Raw genomic sequence first — 17,732 nt, 5'->3', positions numbered from 1 at the left:
CCATGGGTGCACGCACACACACATGCACACACACGCACGCACACACACACAGAGGCAGGTGAGCAATGTCTCTGTTGGACTCTGTGGCCCCGAGGTCCCAGGCTCTGGAAGAGAGAGGGTCCTCTGCCCTGGGGGGCAGGTGGCCCAGCCATATTGGACACCAAAAGCCCCTTTACAGGCGCCTGACCCCTGAAAACTCTGGGTCCTGTAGTCGTGCCTTCAGCCTTCCTAGCGCCTGAGAGGACGGCAGCCAAGGAGGTGCAGAGGCCTGGGGCTGCCCGACCCCTGGCACTCCTGCAAGTCCTCTGACCACTGACACAGCCTGGCGCTGGCTTGTTTGCTGCCTGGGTCCCACTGGCTACAAGTCAAAGGTGCCGGTGGGGCCCCTGGGTGCTGGTCAGTTGGGCCCTCATGGTCTGGATGCTGCCCAGGATCTTCTTCTGGTGGCCCATGAGGGTGATGCCCAGGGCACGCACGTCCCTGCAAAGGAAGGGTAGTACTGACGAGGCTAACCTGAAATGTTGGGAGCCGTGAAGACAGGGTCGTGCCCATCCCTTGGAACTGCCACCACCTCAGTGGCCCTGCCTCTGGCTCCCCACCCTCTCTCCAGCCCAGCACTTCGGCTGCAATGCCCCCCACCCCCACAGGGGCCACTAGGCACAACCCCTCACTCACTGAGCATTCATCCGCAGCACCATGCCCAGAGAGGAGTAACCGCCAGCAGCAAAGTGGTCTCGGTATCGGCCCATGCGGATGGAGTCCAGCCAGTCGCCCACAGTGAGGCCCCCTCCACCGCCCCCGCCCCCTCGGAGGTCAAAGCAGCTCTGGGCAAAGGCAGGGGGCGGGCACCTGAGGTACAGGGGCCCTTGGTAAGTGGCCTGCCAGGGCCTCTGCCTTCCACGGGGACCCTGGCTCTGGCCACCCTCAGCCTCCATCCAGGCCCAGCAGTGAGCAGGGGTCTGAGAGGCTAGACCCCAGCAAGGGGGCGTGCCAAGAAAGGGCTCAGGCAGGGCAGGAGTTGGGGCCCCAGGCTGGGTCTGGTCTAGGGACAGGGCAGAGCTGTCCCAGGGCCTGGATGAAGTCTGGGCCTTGTGTGGGGCAGGGGCTGGTCTGGGGCAATGCTGGGATGGCAGCCAGGCCTCATCCGAGCTGGGGTGGGCACAGGCACCTGCTGACAGTGGCTGTGGCCCTGAGACTCTCAGGGCTGCGGATCAGTGCATCGAGGACGCTGACAATTTGTGAGAAGCGAGGCCGCTGGGCCCGGTCCTTGTGCCAACAGTCGAGCATGAGCTGGTGCAGGGCACGGGGGCAGCCCATGGGCGCAGGCAGGCGGTATCCTTCCTCCACGGAGCTGATGACCTGGAGGCAGGCACAGCACTGGGCTTGCGCCCGTCCCTCCCTCCAAAGCCCCACAGCGCCTCTGCCCAGCCAGGCCCCGCACTCACGTCACGGTTGGTCATGTTCCAGTAGGGCCTCTCCCCATAGGCCAGCACCTCCCACATGACCACACCAAAGCTCCACACGTCGCTGGCCGAGGAGAAGGTCCGGAAGGCAATGGCCTCGGGGGCTGTCCAGCGGATGGGGATCTTCCCTCCCTGTGATGACACACAAGTGTCGAGAGGATGCCCCGGACTGGCAGGGGCTGGGCACTGAAGGATGACAAGGGTAAGGGAGCTGAACACTGGGGTCCTGTTTCCAAGTCTAGTGGAGGAGACCTGCCACCTTCCGAGCCTCCACCTTCCACGAGCACCTGTTCTGATAGGGGAGACCAGCCTCACGGAGCTGCTGTGAGGACTGAATAAAATCAAGTGCGTGGAGGGTTGGGCACATAGTAGATGCTCAGTAAGTGTTAGTTAACGGCAACGACTGCCCAAGTGCAGGATGCTCAGAGAGCTCCCCCCCCATCACAAAATCCTTCCTATACATGAAACCTTATTCAGGGGCTCAGCGGGAGATCCAAAGGGAAGGCTCTGAGTGGGGCCAGGCTGGGGGCCCGAGCCCCTGCCCACTCAGCCTCCTGACTCTCAGGCAGCCCCTAAGGCACCTCTAGAAGAGCCCAAATCTCCACGGAACACACTCGAAAAAGCTGGTGTTTTAGTCAAGTTTTAGAGACAGACGTGGAGTCTGTGTGTGATTCGGAGATGCCAGCTCTCCAAAAGTCTCCCAGTGAGTGAGTGACTGTGGGGACCAGCCCCGGTGTTTCCCCAGGCCACCTGGTGATAGAGGAAAGGCAGTCAAGGTTGTTTCCATTCCCAGAAGAGGAAACGTCAGTCAATAGCCCGGACCTGCCCCAGGTTGAAGGCAACCCTGAAACTTCCAACCTCACTTAACTACATGTGGAAGAATTGTGGGGCCTTGGGTCAGGAGAGCACCCCCTGTGCCACTTTGCCCCTCCCTGGCCAAGCAGGAAGAGGGTGGGCGACGCACCGTGGTGGTGTAGGCGGCATCGGGGTCGTCCTCCAACACCCGCGAGAGCCCGAAGTCAGACACCTTGCAGACCAGGTTGCCGTCAACCAGGACGTTGCGGGCAGCCAGGTCGCGGTGGATGTAGCCCAGGTCTGAGAGGTAGCGCATGCCGGCACCCACTCCTCTGAGCATGCCCACTAGCTGCATGATGGTGAACTGTCCGTCGTGGGTCTGCGGACAGACACGGCATGACATGTTGGGGGCGTCAGGAAAGCCCGGCGTGGCGCCTGGTCTGTGAACAGGAATCCTGCCTATCTGTGTGATACTTGAGAGGTGAGGCGGCTCTTTGCAATTTACAAAGTGCTTCCCTGCTTATGAAGCTCCTTGCAGTTTAAGGTGTATTCTCATGGTCTCCTTTACACTCACAGCAGCCCTGTCAGATAGGTGGTGCAGCGATGACTGCTTATCCACTTTGCAGAAGGAGAAATAGAGGCCCAGAGATGGCAAGCCCTGTGCCTAAGAGCACCAAGCAAATATATGGCAGGGTGGGAGGAAATCCAGCTGTTTCCATCATACCCACCATGACTCCCAGCTGGTAGTGCAGGTGACATCAAATCCCTGCAGAGGCACCCCTCTTACCCTGGGTGCAGGACAGGCAGGACCCCGTGGAGCAGAGGGACTTCCATGTGAGGGATACTAGAAGGCAGTTTGGTTGACCGTGAAGACCCGCTCTTTACACTGCCTTCCCCTTCTCCAAGTCTGTTGGATCCAAGCTTTGGGGATTGGTGGGCGGAGGAGTTGGAGGGCTTGGCGTTATCTCTGAACACTCAGACTGAACTTCCCTCCCCTAGCCCACGTGAGTGGGGGCCAGGACACGCACCCTCAGGAAGGTGTCCAGAGAGCCGTTCTCCATGTACTCGGTCACGATCATTGCCAGGCGGCCTGGGGAGGGGGAGGGAGAAAGGGTGGCTCTTGGTCGGGGGTCAGGGCTACTGATCAGAAACCCCAGGAGCATGCCCCCTCCCCAGGAGCTGGGCCAGCACCAAGGGCCCCAGGGTACCTAGGGCTCCCACTGGGGTCCTGGGCCCTGAGCACCACAGAATCCTCAAGGGACCTGAGCCACGGGGACAGGGTCAGGGCAGGTGCAGAGCAGGGTGGCCTAGGGGATGGGCCCACAGCCCAGTCTGGGCAGAAGGGTTCCTGCAGGTGAGGCTTCTCTTGCCTGGCACCTACCGCGGGTGACGACGCCCTCGAGGCGGATGATATTGGGGTGGTCGAACTGCCCCATGATGGATGCCTCGCTCAGAAAGTCCCGCCGCTGTCTCTCCGTATAGCCAGCTTTGAGGGCCTTGATGGCCACGGGCACATCCTGCTGCCCTGGCACCCGCAGCCGCCCATAGCAGACCTCCCCGGACTCTCCTGCAGACCCCAAGAGGGGCAGGCAGGGGGAGGCAGTGGGACCCTCGTGCTCCCCCAACCTCCCACACCCACTCCCCATGGGCCTGGCCATGCCAGGCTCCTCAGTCCCCCTCTCCCTCTGCCCTGGGTGCCCCTCCCCGGTGCCCCCTGTGCTGTCCCCACCCTCACAGTGCCTGAGGCTCACCGGACCCGATGATTTTCTCGATATGGATTCTGGAGGCCTCGATCTCTCGGGTGAAACTGCGGCCTGTCCGGCCCGGCTCCTCATAGGTGTGGGGCTCTGCATAGAACTGGGGCTCTGGGAACTTCCCTGGGGGGTGGTGCAGGGGCAGGAAGACAGGTGGGGGTGCTGAGGGGCCAGGGGAGAAGGGTGTTCAGTGGGGTCCAAGAGGAATTACCTTCTCCCAGTATTCCCTGGGTCTGGGATGGGGCTGGGGTGGGTGAGGGATATCTCTGGGAATCTGTGGATATGGTGGCAAATAATAGGTGCCCCATAAGTGCTTGTCAAGTGAAAGTAGGGTCTCTATGGAGTAGTTCTGCGGTCTCTATGGGGCTTTGAGACTCCAGTGAGTTCTGAGCATGTCTGTTGTTTTCTGGGGTCACATCCAGAGTACTTGAGATCTTTCTAAATTGTTCTGGGGTAGGATGTGGCAAAAACAGTTTCATCACAAGTGCCAACTTAGACTGCTAGAAAGTGGTTCCCTAGAAGACTGTGTTAAGAAGGATTCTGAGGCTGTGTTCAGGCTCAGTGGAAATCAGTACCATGATTGATATTAATGTCCACCTGGGCACAGGCGTGGGGTGTGGAGGTAGGCACCCCACATGTGACTTGTTTTCTCGGGTCTCTACAGGGTCTTGAGAGTCTCTCTGTAGTAGGGGTTTTTGTTCAAGAGTATATGAATCCCCTGAAATCATATACAAAATTGTGGGTGAGCATGCACATTTATGTACCCTTGGGAGAGGGTCTCCAGCATCCCCAGTGGGGTCTGTAAGCCCAAGAAAGGTGAATAGCACTGTGCCTCTGAGCGGTCAGGTCTCTGTGACATCCTGGCATCTGTTTCTGGGACTCTGGTCTTTTCTGTGGTCACCTTTCTCCTTTCCACCTGTGCCACCCCCAGACAAGCACTGGGTCTCACTGTGACCTCCTCTTTGCCCCCAGACCCCTGGGCCCCTGCACTCACCCTGCCCGTTCTGATAGTGCATCTTTTCCTCGTCTGAGTCCTGGAAGGCCTTGCTGTAGCCACAGTGCCTATGGAGGACGGTCACCGCTCTGCCTGAGGCCAGGCCATACCTAGCCCCAGCCCTGACCCCATTCAGGGGACACGTCAAGGCTCCTCGCTTTTACTCCCCTTCCCCAGCTCCTGCCACCCCAGCCCCTGCCTCTTACAAAGTCTGCAGCGGAGAATCCCTGACCTCTCAACCCAGCTGAACTGTGACAGCTGTGACAGTCACAAAGCACTTTATGATCTACAAAGCGTCCTCAAATCCACCTGACGTTCACAGCAAAGTCTATGACGTTATTAGCCCCATTTTACATGAAACCACCCTAGTGGAGGGGTTGGGAGATAAGTCTTCTGATGCCACCTCATTGTGTGGCCTTGGCAAGCCCCTTCCCTTCCCTGGGCCTCAGTTTTTCCAACTACTGGATGATCCTTCCAATTCTCACTGTCTGGATCCTAAGCTGACATTCTGCACACTATCCCACCTCCACCTCCCTCTGGAAGGGAGTGGGAGAGGGAAGAGGGACTGAGAGCATGGCCTTTAGTTCGACAGACCTAGGTTCATGTTCCAGCTCTAGCACCTATCAGCTGTGTGACTTTGGCAAGTGGCCTAACCTCTCTGATCCTCCAATTTACTCACCTGCAAAATGAGGTCAGGATCTCTACATCACCGGAGTGTCATTAGGATTAAATGAGACGGTGTGTTTGCAAGTGAGCCAGCCCCAGGCACATGGGGACCACTGGCTCAGGAGGGCTGGGGGCAGGCAGGAGGCCAGAGGTTGAGAGGAGGGGTTTGTGCTGGATCACTCACCTCTTCTTGCAGATGAGCAGGAGCAGGAGCACGACCAGGCCCGTGATGAGCGTCAGGCAGATCCAGACGATGGTTCGAGTGTCATAGCGGGGCCCTGCAGGGGGAAGCCAGGGTGGGGGACGAGGCTCTCAGCTCTGGCTTGGGGCATGTGGCAGCTCTCTCAGCCTGCCTGGGCATCCCGGGGCCCAGTGGGAAGCCTCCTCAGTCACGAGCCAGCCTCCACTAAGCTTCTCCTTCAAGACCCTGCTGCCCCGGCTGCCTGGCTTCCCAATGCAGGTGCCACTGCTTCCTGGGACTGTGAGACCTGGGGAGAGTCACTTTACTTCTCTGAGCCAAATATGGCTAAGACAAAAAATGCCTGTCCTTCCTGTTCCTCTAAGAGCAACAAAGCTGGGTGTGCCGACAGCTGTACATTCAAGTCTCGACCAGCCCTCCCACAACCCTTCCAGGGACACCCTACTATCTTCATTTTCAGATAAGAAAATTGAGGCTCAGAGAACTCGAGGAACTTACTTGAAGCCACACAGTAAATGGGATGGACGGAGGGCAGATTACCATCAGGCCATCTCAAGGTGGCATCAGGCCTACAAGCACTTGAGACACACGGGTGCCAAGGGAGTGCCAGGTGGGGCGGTCACTGACTCTCTAGCGCCACCTCCTGGAGGGGGCCAACTTATGGGAGAAGTCCCCGATGGCTGGAGTGCGGGGTGGGAGGAGAGTGGAAGGGTCAGCCTCTAGGTCAGTGGTTCCCCAGCGTGAAAGTGTCTGGGAATCACCCAGATGGCTGAGTCCCACCCCCAGGGCTTCTGATTCAGAAGGGCTGGAGTGGGGCCTGAGAATTAGCATTTCTGATCAGCCCTCAGGAACTGTTGGTGCTGCTGGTCCCAGACTACATTTCAAGAAGGCCTGGAGGCCGGGAGCAGAATGATACCAGGGAAGGGGGCCCCAAACTGACCAGGCTCAAATCTTGCTTTGTTGGGTAGCCTTGGAAAGTCGCTTTGCTGCTCTGACCCTCATTTTCCTCATCTGTAAGATGGGGGTGTGGATTGCATCCACTCACTAGAGTTGTTTCTGGAATGATTCTAAGGTTCTCCTGCTGGCAAAGGGCATCGTGAGGCTCACGAGTCACACTGATGCTCAGTAAAAACCAGTGGCGGACGGGGCTGCTATCAGCCCTGCCGCCTCGGGCAAGTAAGTTTCCTTCTCTGAGCGTCAGGTTTTCACCTGTGAAAATGCCGACAACAGCCCTGCTTGGAAGGCAAGAATCCTGCCCTGGCACCAGCTCAGCACACGGCAGTCCCCCTCCTCTGCCTGGCCAGGGTCCTGTGCCCTCCCCCTCCCCGCTCCCTGCACTCACGGGGTTTCCCAGTCTCCACCTCCATGGCCTGGCTGAAGCGGCCACAGCCTGCCGAGGTGCGGGCTCGGACCTGGAACACGTAGCGCGTGCCCGGCTTGAGGCCAGAGACGGTGGCCCTGGTGGTGATGGCCTTGAGGGTGGAGTAGCTCTGCATCTCCTTGTCCTGCCCACGGGAAGGGTGGTCAGTCAAGAACCCCCCCACCCCGGCCCAGATCCCCTCCCTCTCGGCCCTGCCCCCTGGGCACCTTCTCGTAGTACTTGACCTCGTACTCCAGGATGATGCCGTTGGGCTGCTCGGGCTCCTGCCACAGCAGTGAGACGCTGGTCTGCCCTGCCCGCTCCTGCCGGATCACCACCACCTGGGACGGGGCTGGGGAGGCCGTGCCATCAGATGGGCAATAACGGGGACCTCTACACCACCCCTTCCCCAGGCCCCACCCAGGATCCTGGTTTGGGCTGTGCTCAGCTTGCTTGTCCTGTCCCAGCCCCAGGAGAGCCGGCACCCTCTGGCCTTTCAGGCAAATCACTGACTGCCACCCAGGTTGGTCCCCTGGCTCTGGTCTGGGCTGCTGGAGTTGGCTTGACCCAGACAGGCCTCTTTCTCCTCCTGCCCCTCTCTGGTTAGGCCCACCCACCGGGAAGGTGCTGGGACCCCCATGAGTCCCATCAAGCAGCTGCTCTTGTGCGCCCTGGGGCCCTAGTGCCTGTCTCTCTCACCTCCATGTCTCCCTCCCCAGCCCAGGGCCTGGTGTGCAGCAGCCGCTCAGTAACACTTGAGGAAGGAGGGAAGGACAGGAGGGAAGGCAGGGGAAGGCTGGAAGGAACCAGCCCCTCACTGGCTGGGACAGCGCTGGATACGGAGGGAAGGGATGTGAGCTGAGCTCAGGGGCTCATGTGAGCTCAAGTATTCTCCCAGCCACACTAGGTCACCCATTCATTCACTCACTCCCTGGTTGACTGATCCAACCGTTCCCTCCCCCCACCCAAGTCTGATTACCCCTGTGGTGGGTCTGCTGGGAGGTGCCAGACACAGCCACAGCCAAATGGGGGAACTGTCCACAGAGCTGCAACCCCTCCTCCAGCCCCCTCTCCTCACCCCAAGTTCTCACTCTGCCCCCCACCTCCCACACCCCACCCACCCCACATGGCCAGTTCCTCCTTTATATCTAGGCATCCTGTCGCCCCAGCATGCCTGGAGGCTCTTGAGGGCAGGGACTGCACACAGTAGGTGCCCAATAAATGCTTCTGATGACTCTGACATGAAAAACTAAGAAGCAGCTCCAGAGTTGAGTCGAAGGGGATGGTGCAGGGAAAAGCCCACCAGGCTGGGAATCAGGGTGGGTTCACAACCTGACTCCCTCTCTTGGTAGGGACCCTGGCGAAGTCATCAGTTTCCCCAACTACAAAGTGAAGCTTGTGGACACCACCTGCAAGGAGGTGAGGGTTCCAAGAGACCACTGCGTGCATGGGACATACATGGTATGTCTCTTAAAAATCAAGGAAGTCAAGGCAGGAGGGGCTGCAGGAGTGAGGCAGACAGAGACCAGGGCTCAGAGGCGGGAGGGAAACGGCTGGGCATCAGGGAGGGCTCCAGGGAGGCGGTGGCTGTGGAGAGGAGGCAAGGGGGAGGGCGGCGGGCCGCGGGCAGGCAGGCCGGAGGGGCAGGTGGTCTCTGAGCACAATCCTCCCTGCTTTGCTGCGGCTGTCATTTGTCCTAGGCCCCCAGCACTGCGGGCTTCTGCTTGGTCCTCCCCCCTGGACTTCCTGAACTCCTGCCCACGGGCAGGGGCAAGATCACCTGGGTCCCTGTGTGCTGAGGGGCTCATGTGCTCAGTCGGAAGCTGTTCAAGGGTTCAAGTGCAGCCTGATGTCACTTTAAGGCTCACTCAGGGTGTGGCACGAGAACGCCTCATGGGAGCTCCTGCGGTGATCCTGGCCACACGTGAGCGGGGTGTGGATGGAGTGGGGGCTGAGGGTGGAGGTGCTCATGGTGAAGGGGGATCCAGGGATCCAGTGTGTGAGCGAGTTGTGGGGGACAACTTGGGTTTGGGGCTGCAGTACCCCCAGGACCAGTGGTGCCGTGTCCTAAGATAGGGGTCCATGGGAGGTGCAGGTGAGGGGTGGGTGGCTGGTTTTCCACACATCTGAGTGGAGGTGGGAGTGGGCAGCTGGAGCCCAGGGGAGAAGTGTGCACTGGGGACCTGAGTTGGGGGTTGTCAGCCTGAAGGTGGAATTTGGAGCTGTGGGCCCTGATAAGGTCACCCAGGAAAGATGGGCCCAGCACATGGGAAAGAGCAGGGTCCAGGATGTGACTGGGGACCTGTAGCCCTAGGGGTTGTTAGAGGAGGTGGGGCTGGCAGACATGGAGAAGGCCAGGCCAGGCAGGGAGATGGAAAATGAGGGGGTGAGGGGGACTGGGACACGGAAGCAAGAGAAACGTGTTCCATGAAGGAGGAAGAACAGGGAGAGAAGCGCCCACTGGACGGGCCGCATGTGCTGACGGCTGTGGAGCGTGAGGCACCGACGCTCTTCCTAGAGGTTTCACGGGAAGAGAAAGGGTTCTACGGCTGGAAGGAACACAAGTTCAAGGGTTTAGTTTTCTTTTTGGTAATGGGCACACTGGATGCCATCCCAATGCTGCCGGGTTCTCTGGCTCTGTCCTCCAGTTTGGACCAGCCAGTCCCCTGCCTCCGTTGCCCTAGGGTCGGGCGGGCAAGGGCAGGGCTCTAAGCACCAGGCATGCAGGTCTGTGTTCCTCACTGTGGTGCCCACACCTAGCATAGTGCTTGGCATTTAGTGGGTGCTCCACAAATGCCATTGGGTGAGGGAGTCTCCTGAGTGGGTCAGGGAGAGGCATGCCCCAGATGCACAGCTGGAAGCCCTGCTTCACTTGAGAGTGAGGCAGGTCTGGCTTTGAGTCCTGGTTCTGCCACTTCCTAAGGGGGTGACACTGGGCGGCTCTCTGGACTTCAGTTTCTTCCTTGGTGACATGGTAGGAATAATGTCTTCTGGGCCAGGGTAGGAGCCCCGGGGGTCCTAGGCACACGTGAGGGTTGTTATTAATGGGTAGCTGCCCTCGGTGGGCTCTGGGGTCAGGCTGTCACTTGATAGGCAGGACCCACCAGAGTTTGGAAAGAAAGAGGTTCCAGGGACTGAATTCAGCCCCCAAACTGGCTAGAAACATAAATGGCTGTGGTCCAAAGCCGTGTGACCAAACCCATCCCAGGGGTAGCAGTGGCAGCTGTTCTGAAAAATGATCATCAAAGTGATTTTACTTTTTAATGACATTTATTGAGCATGTACCAAGAGCCAGGTGCTGGGCTAAGCACTTTCATTTCTCTCATTTAAACCTCACGCCAGTACCTCAGGTAGGTACTACTATTCCCATTGCACCAGGGAGGAAACGGGTGCAGAGAGGGAACGTTCTGGAACCCAGCCTCTGACAGCCACACTAGCCTGCCTCTGTGCTTTTTAGATTCCTCCCACTCATTGAACGTGTTTTACGTTTCTAAGGGCACAAAGAGCCCCTAGCTCCATGTCCTGGTGAGGAAGACAGGGCCAGGAGAGGCAGCCACTCGCCCAGAAGCCCACAGCAAGTCTGTGGCCTTGCTCCAATCCCAGGGTGGGAATGGGACCGGGGAAGCTGGGGCACGGAGTGTCTCCGCCTACCTGCCTGGTTTGTGGTGATGTTGACGACAGCAGCCCGGCGGGGCTCAGGACTCAGGTCGGACACACCATTGACAGCCTCAATCCAGAAGGAGTAGTTCATGTGGGCCAGCAGGTTGGCCACCAGCAGGCTGGCCTGCACCAGGCTCGTCTGCTGGGGCACGAAACGGGTGCCCCTCCCACATGCCTCACAGTGGCTCAGTGCCCAGGGGCAGCGGCGGCACACGGCGTTGTAGGTGATGTCACTGCGGCCACCTGGGTCCAGGGGAGGGGCCCACTCCAGGGTCACCGATGTCCCATTCACACTGGAGATCAGATTCACTGGTGCTGAGGGTGGCCCTGGGGGGCAGAGGATGACAGGTGGGATGGAGGGTGTTTATTTAGGCAGGTCCAGTTTCCCCGTCATCAGACCAGAGGTTCCCCAAGGGAAGGGTCCTCCCATCACAGTTGGGGTTCCTTAAAAATAAAGTCATGTCTACTCCATCCTCAGGAAGCTTCCCAAGGGCAGAGGTTGTGTCTCTGCTATCAGACTGGGACCACTGTGTCAGGATCTGGGCACAGAGACCTAAGCACCCCCTCCCTTCTCCACCCAACAGGACCATCGGGATTCCAGGGTTGTGCTTCCCAAAGTTTCCATCCAGAGTGGGAAAGAGATGGCGCAGTCCTGGGGGTGCCCACGGCAGCCACCCTGAGTGTGAAATGACCCTGCCATCTGCATTCACATCCATTCCTTCAGCCCGCTGTGCAGGATTTAATGTAAAATGCCAATGAGCACGCACTGTGAAATAAAGTGGAGGCCCCAGGAAGCCCACTGTGTGTCTCCCATGACTGTGTGTGCCAAGTAATCCCTCCCCTCCTCCCCCAAGAACAGGAGCCCCAGTCTGGACAGCACAAAGACTCTGGAGAGAGACCGGCAGCTCTTTGGTTGGGCAGACCATGGGAGCAGGACCGGGAGGCTGGGGTGGGCCCAAGGGGGTTGGAGTTTGAGCTAGGAGGGTGTGGGTACTGTGGGTACCCCTGGGTGTCAGACTTCCAGGCAGGGAATCTTCGCTCTTAAGAAAATAGAACCGTAGGACTCAGAATCATAGACAATCTTACAATCTGAAGAGAAGAGAATTTTAAAGTCTGCAGGGTATGGAATACTAAAATCTCAGTCTTTTACAGTCTTAAGATTTCTAGAGCCTTAAGGCACTGAATTGTGGGTTTGGAAAGAAACCAGAGACAAGCCAGCTACATGCAAGTGTCCAAGACCTAGGGCCAGGTTCACCTTGCCTGAAGAGCCCTTGGCTGTCACCAAGTCACTCAGCAGTCCTTTCTGCCCCTGCAGGTCCCACATGGGGAAAATGCACAGGTCTGGGCAGAACAGTGGAGGGTGGGCGGGTACATGCACACATGGGCGTGCATACACCTGGGCTCTCACCTGCCAAGTGCAGAGAGCCTGGGGCTGGGGGGGACGGAGGTAGGGGAAGGGGAGGAGGGGGTCGAGGCTGGGGCAGATTCGGGGGCAAAATCAGTCTGAAGTGCCCCTCACCCACCACAAGAGCCCAGGGTCGGCAGATGAGGTGGGCTGAGAGGGCTGCGGCGCTTCCCCAGGCCTGGGATGGGAGTGTGAGTGGCCTCTCCAGGGCAGGGGAGGGGAGAGAGCAGAGAAGCTGCATCAGCAGAAAACAAGACAGTCACTCAGCCCTGCAGGCACGGCCGCCAGATCCCACCGGGTCCCCTCAGGTACACAAGGCATGTGCACCACACCGTCTCTAGGCACACGCTTCCTCACAGGGCCAGGCATGCACATGCACTCACACACACAGAGCTCACAAGACACATTTGTTCAAGCTTTACAGGGACTTACAAGTGCCCTTCGGGTGCCCAAATGTGTACACGCACACGTGCACTTGCACACACAACTATGGGTCCTTTATGTACGTGAGCACAAGTGTACATTGCACACTTGCACTCGGCATACAGACCCTCTGCAGACATCTTCTGCAGGCGCAGCCGCCGACACAGACACACAGAGGCACACAATTGCTGCAGGCATCCCAGGCGCACAGTCACACGCACTCCACGTACTCACACTCACGCACACACACCACACACATGAGGCAGCTCCCAGCATCCAGCAGCCCCAACCAATTCATTAAGGATGGTGGGGATGGGGGTGCTGCTCTGACTCCCAGCCTCACCCCACAGGTGAATGCCCTGGCTTACCCACCCAGCCCCAGAACATCGGCATCACTGCTAGGTTGGAAGATGACCAACGCCGCCCAGTGCTGGGAAGGGCATGGGTCCAGCTCTCGTCTGCCCTCTGAAGCAGAGAGGAGAAACCAAGGGAGAAAAAAGGACTTCCCTGGAGAGATGGCAGGTGACACATGATAAGAGGCTGGGAGCCCAGAGAGGTCAAGGCTACTATTGAGGGGTCAGAGTCACACCCCTCCACCCCAGACTGGCCCCTGGCCCAAGAGGACCCTCTGCCCCTGCCCCAGCCACAGAGAACTGGCTGCCTGAGGCCCATGGGACCAAGCCCGGGGTCCTGGCCCAGTCTTGGTCTCCAGGGTGCTGGGGTCTGGGGTCGGTACTCACGGGTGCAGGCTGAAGATGGTGGGTCCAGGGCTGCACGGTAGTAGCTGAGGTCACAGCGGCAGGCCTGGGCGGCAGGGGCTGCAGAGTGGCTGTGGAGGGGGCAGCGGGCACACAGCTGGTCCCCAGGGGCCGACTTGTAGAAGCCCAGCTCACAGGCTGTGGAGGAGAAGGCTGCTACAGGTGAGCCAGCCAGGCCATACTGGCTGGCCTCGGGGACAACTTTCACTCTGACCCAGAGCTTCCTGGTGGGTCCCCCAGAGAGACAGAGGTGCAGACCTTCAGCATCACTCAGTGCTACTCTTACGTGCTGAAGGAGGGACTGACGCACAGAGAGGGCCTGTGACTTACATAGGGTTGCACAGGAAGTTGGGGCAGAGCTGAGGCTGGGACACTGAAACCTGAGTCGCAGCCCCAAAGTCAGCAAGGGGCTGATTCAGCCCCACCCCTGAGCTTCTCCAAATCCCCCCTGCCCTTCGTCCAGTGGACCCCTGCCACGCAGGCCGTGTCCAGCCTTAGATTCTGTCCTTTATGGGACGCTGATCCTTGGGCGAGACACCAGCCTTAGGGGGCAGGGGTAAGGGGGCTGAGAATCGAAGGAAGGGACGAACCCCCAGGGATGTGACACGGGTGGGATGTGAAAGCAAGACAGGAAATGGGGGTGGTGGGAACATGACAGGAAAAGAGACATGTGTTCCCAAACATGGGCAGACATGGAACCACCCCCATAGAAACAAAGATTCCCAAGTTAGAAGAGCCAGGGACAGGTCTGGGAATCTGTGTTTTACAAGCTCCGGGAGCAAGGCTGCTGATGCAGGAAACGCAGGCTCCTCCCCTCCCAGGCTCGTGCCAGCTCAGTCACTGTGGCTGGGACTGCCTTGTCTCCTCTCGTATCCGACCCTCTCTCCAGCTGCCACCACCACCTATCTCTCACCTGGATGACTACAGCAGCCTCCGAACCCGGCCTCCAGCCCTGCCTCCCCAATCCCAGCTGCTGATGTGTTCATCCATTCAGTCAACCACTGTTTATGAGCGCAGACTCTGGGCCAGGCCTGTTCGGGGCCCTGGAGACACAGCCATGAATGAGACCCCTCGGGGAGCTGGCATTTTAGAGGAGCAGATGTACAGTAAACAAGACTGTGATCAGTTCTAGGAGGGAAATACAGAGGACGAGGTGGCGAAGGGTAAGCGGGGGGAGGAGCTACCTTCCCCAGGGAGCTGTGTTCTGAAGGATAAGGACCAGTCAGCTGTGCAGGGAGGGCAACACTCCAGGCAGCAGGAATCTCTAAAATGAGCACTTCACTCTGTCACCGCCTATTCAACCCTGTCATGGGCTCCACAGGGCCTAAACAATAAACCTGGCATTCAAATCCCTCCCTGCCAGACCAAAACGCACCTGTAGCCTCCTTTAGTGCCACACTTCATCCCCCATCCTTGGGCCAAACTAAACCACTAGCCATTGCCCACACGCAGCAGGCTGTTTCCTGCCTCAGGGCCTTTGCACATGCTCTGCCTTCTTCCTGGGCTGCCTCTTCTCTTTAGTCCACCTGCTCAATTCCTCTTTCAAGATTTATTTTAACTGCCCCTTGGATGAGGCCTTTCTGGACCTCTGCACATATACACACACACAGAAACGACCTTCCCCTCTATGCTTCTGCAGTCCCCAGGGGTCTCATCACCTGTAATACTACGGCTGTACTTCCTTATCTGCGTGTCTGACTCTCCTTCTAGACTGGGAGGTCCTTGTGGGCGGATCCTTGTGAATAAGGGCAAGGCTGCCTTATTCATCTCAAAGTCCCCAGAATCTGGAACAGGACAGGACAGTTTTCAAACTGTGTGGATCCCACCATTATTTTCTCTGGGCAGAGAAAAACCCCAGAGGTTCAGGTGAACCAAGTGCCACCCAACCAGGCAGCTCCCAACTCCATCCATGGAACTGAAGTTCTCTGCAACAAGGACCACCAGGAAGCTTACTGGGACTCTCTCTCCACTAAATCCCATTCTCGAAAACTCAGTGTTCAGAGCAGCTTCATTTGAAAAGATGTCACGTCTTTTCAGAGCATTTCTTCTTTGGATGTTGATCGTATCTCTTTATTATAATAGCTAAAACCAGGTTAATTTGTAAAATTCTACAAACTTGAGAGAAAACCTGTAATCAGAAAAAATGGCAGGACCCTTAAGTTGCTTCACAGATTCAGAGGCTGTGGAGCTAGAAGGGGCTTAGAGGTTGTGGGGTCAGAGAAAAGATGCCCTATCTTTGAAGCAACTTCTCGTCCCCCTCCAGGGGACCCCAAGAGGGCTCAGGCCTGACTCAGGGCTGGAAACTCGGAGTTGTGGGGCTCCTGGTTGACACACTGTGAACCTGCCTCCTCATCCCAGAAGCCTCCTGGGGAAACCAGTCCTGGGGCACAGCCTGGGTACAGGTGCCTTCTGAGCCCAGGGAGCCGGCAGAGGTGGCATTAGGAGAGGGCTTTGCAGTTTGTCAGCAAATATTTGTTGAACCTGTCATTGAGCTGAATGACGGTAATCCCCACTGCAATAATCGGACCCATGTTGATTTGCTTCTTGAGACCATTTGCTTATTTCTCCTCACTTACTCCTTCACCCATTTACTCGTTGACCCCGCGATAAACAGGAGCTGGTCCTGCTCTCAAGGAACTTTCAGAGCAGGAGCTGGTCCTGCTCTCAAGGAAGCCAAGTAAATCATCTTGGTGTGATTTATGGCATGAAGGAAACACAACACAACAGCCGTCTTGGCAAGTCCTTGACCATGTAGAGTTCACCTAGTCCTAATCAGTTAAGAACAGAAACTTGGGAGCGGGCTGCCTGGGTTCCTTTCTTTACCTCAGCTATATGGCATTGGGAAAGTTGCTGGAACTCAGTTTACTCATCTGTAAAATGGACATAGTAATAGTATCTGCCCCATAGTGCTGCAATGAGGATTACATGAGTGAATCCATGTAAATTCATGACAGGACAGTGTCTGGCACTTACTATTATGACAATTCGGTGTAGTCGACATGAATACAAATGTTTGACAGAAGGGAAACAGGAGCTCAGGCCTCAGTGCCTTTCCCCAGGTTCCCAGCAGAGCCAGGATGCAAAGCCAGGTGAGGGAGCCTCCAGGCCATGGCCTTTGCCCCCGAACCCCCATCCTAGAGCTTAGAGATGGCTGCGCCATTCTGTCGCTCACCAGGCGGCGGTTCTTAGTCGTTTGGCTAATACCCATATGGCTATAACGTGTCAAGGCCAGATTAATCCATGCAATGAAAATAAAATAATCTTTAATAAGAATACTAATCACCAGGCCTCAGGGAGCCCGGAGATCTGGAGGCTGGGCCGGGAATTAATGGCTGAGACAGATGGAGCAGCTCTGGGCTGGGGCCCGGCCCTGCCCGCCGACCTGGGGTGCTTCCGGAGCCTGCATGTGCTGGGGTGTCGGGCTGTGGGCCAGGAGGGGCTGCTGCCCCTGCCGAGGGCACCTTGCCCAGGCTGCCTGTCAGGCCGGCAGCTGCCTGCAGCCCCGGCCACCTCTCTGCTCTCCCCTGCAAAGAGCTGGAGATTTGACAAATAAGGTGTCCGCCGGTGGACGACCAAAGGAAATTAATTCTAAATCAGATTTTAAACACAGTCAGGAAGGCAAAAGAGCTCGTTGTTCATGCTCCCCCTCCGAAATGAGACTCTGATATTTATAGAAAGATGATTAGGGTGGAGGGTGATTTATATTCTGCGTCCAGGTGACAGGAAGGATGGCAACCAGGACTTCAGACTCCAGCTGCTGCTCTACTGGGTGTTCAGAGGGGTCTTTGCCCCTTTCTGGAGTGAGCCCGGGGAGGGGAGAAGCTCACTGGGTCAGGAACCGTGCAGTGTGGGGAGCTTTCTGGTCGGGGGATTGGGAGATTTGAGATCCCATCAGCCACTTCTCGCTGTGTGCCCTTGGGCCAGTCCCTTCACCTCTCCGGGCCTCCATTTCTCCACTGGTAACCTGGCCTAGCACCCCTTGGCTCTGACATTTTCCCATGGGGCTCTGAGGGCCAAGTGCAATCTCAGCACAGCCTCTACAAAGCCATGTTACTGCTAGGTCCCTTCTTCTCCTGGGCTTTATTGTCTCCCCCTGCAAAATCGAGTGCCACCTGACCACCTTTTAAGAGGATCACTGAGGGCAAAACCAGCAAGACAGGAAACCTGCACCTGATCCCTGCCTCAAGCCTCAGGCTCTGGACCCCTTCCTCTATCTCTAGAAGGAAGGGGGCTCAGGGCTGGGCAAGCTGGGACC

At 57.7% G+C, this 17,732-nt stretch overlaps 1 protein-coding gene across 1 annotated transcript in view; it reads right to left on the bottom strand.

Annotated features, from left to right (window-relative positions):
* Positions 1-365: 365 nt before the first annotated feature.
* EPHA8 (EPH receptor A8) overlaps positions 366-17,732 on the bottom strand; it is a 31,592-nt gene continuing 14,225 nt past the window's right edge. Inside the window, exons 4-17 of the mRNA XM_063103745.1 lie at positions 13,460-13,615; positions 10,883-11,218; positions 7,459-7,583; positions 7,214-7,376; positions 5,857-5,950; positions 5,007-5,074; positions 4,010-4,174; positions 3,640-3,825; positions 3,287-3,348; positions 2,428-2,637; positions 1,446-1,595; positions 1,169-1,359; positions 676-849; positions 366-480 (exon numbers count right to left, since the gene is read on the bottom strand). Coding sequence (XP_062959815.1) covers positions 366-480; positions 676-849; positions 1,169-1,359; positions 1,446-1,595; positions 2,428-2,637; positions 3,287-3,348; positions 3,640-3,825; positions 4,010-4,174; positions 5,007-5,074; positions 5,857-5,950; positions 7,214-7,376; positions 7,459-7,583; positions 10,883-11,218; positions 13,460-13,615 — 2,195 coding nt within the window. The remainder of the gene's footprint in view (positions 481-675; positions 850-1,168; positions 1,360-1,445; positions 1,596-2,427; positions 2,638-3,286; positions 3,349-3,639; positions 3,826-4,009; positions 4,175-5,006; positions 5,075-5,856; positions 5,951-7,213; positions 7,377-7,458; positions 7,584-10,882; positions 11,219-13,459; positions 13,616-17,732) is intronic.

The sequence above is a fragment of the Cynocephalus volans genome, chromosome 8 (assembly GCF_027409185.1).
Source record: "Cynocephalus volans isolate mCynVol1 chromosome 8, mCynVol1.pri, whole genome shotgun sequence".
NCBI lineage: Eukaryota > Metazoa > Chordata > Mammalia > Dermoptera > Cynocephalidae > Cynocephalus > Cynocephalus volans.
This window is presented reverse-complemented; position numbering and strand designations above follow the sequence as displayed.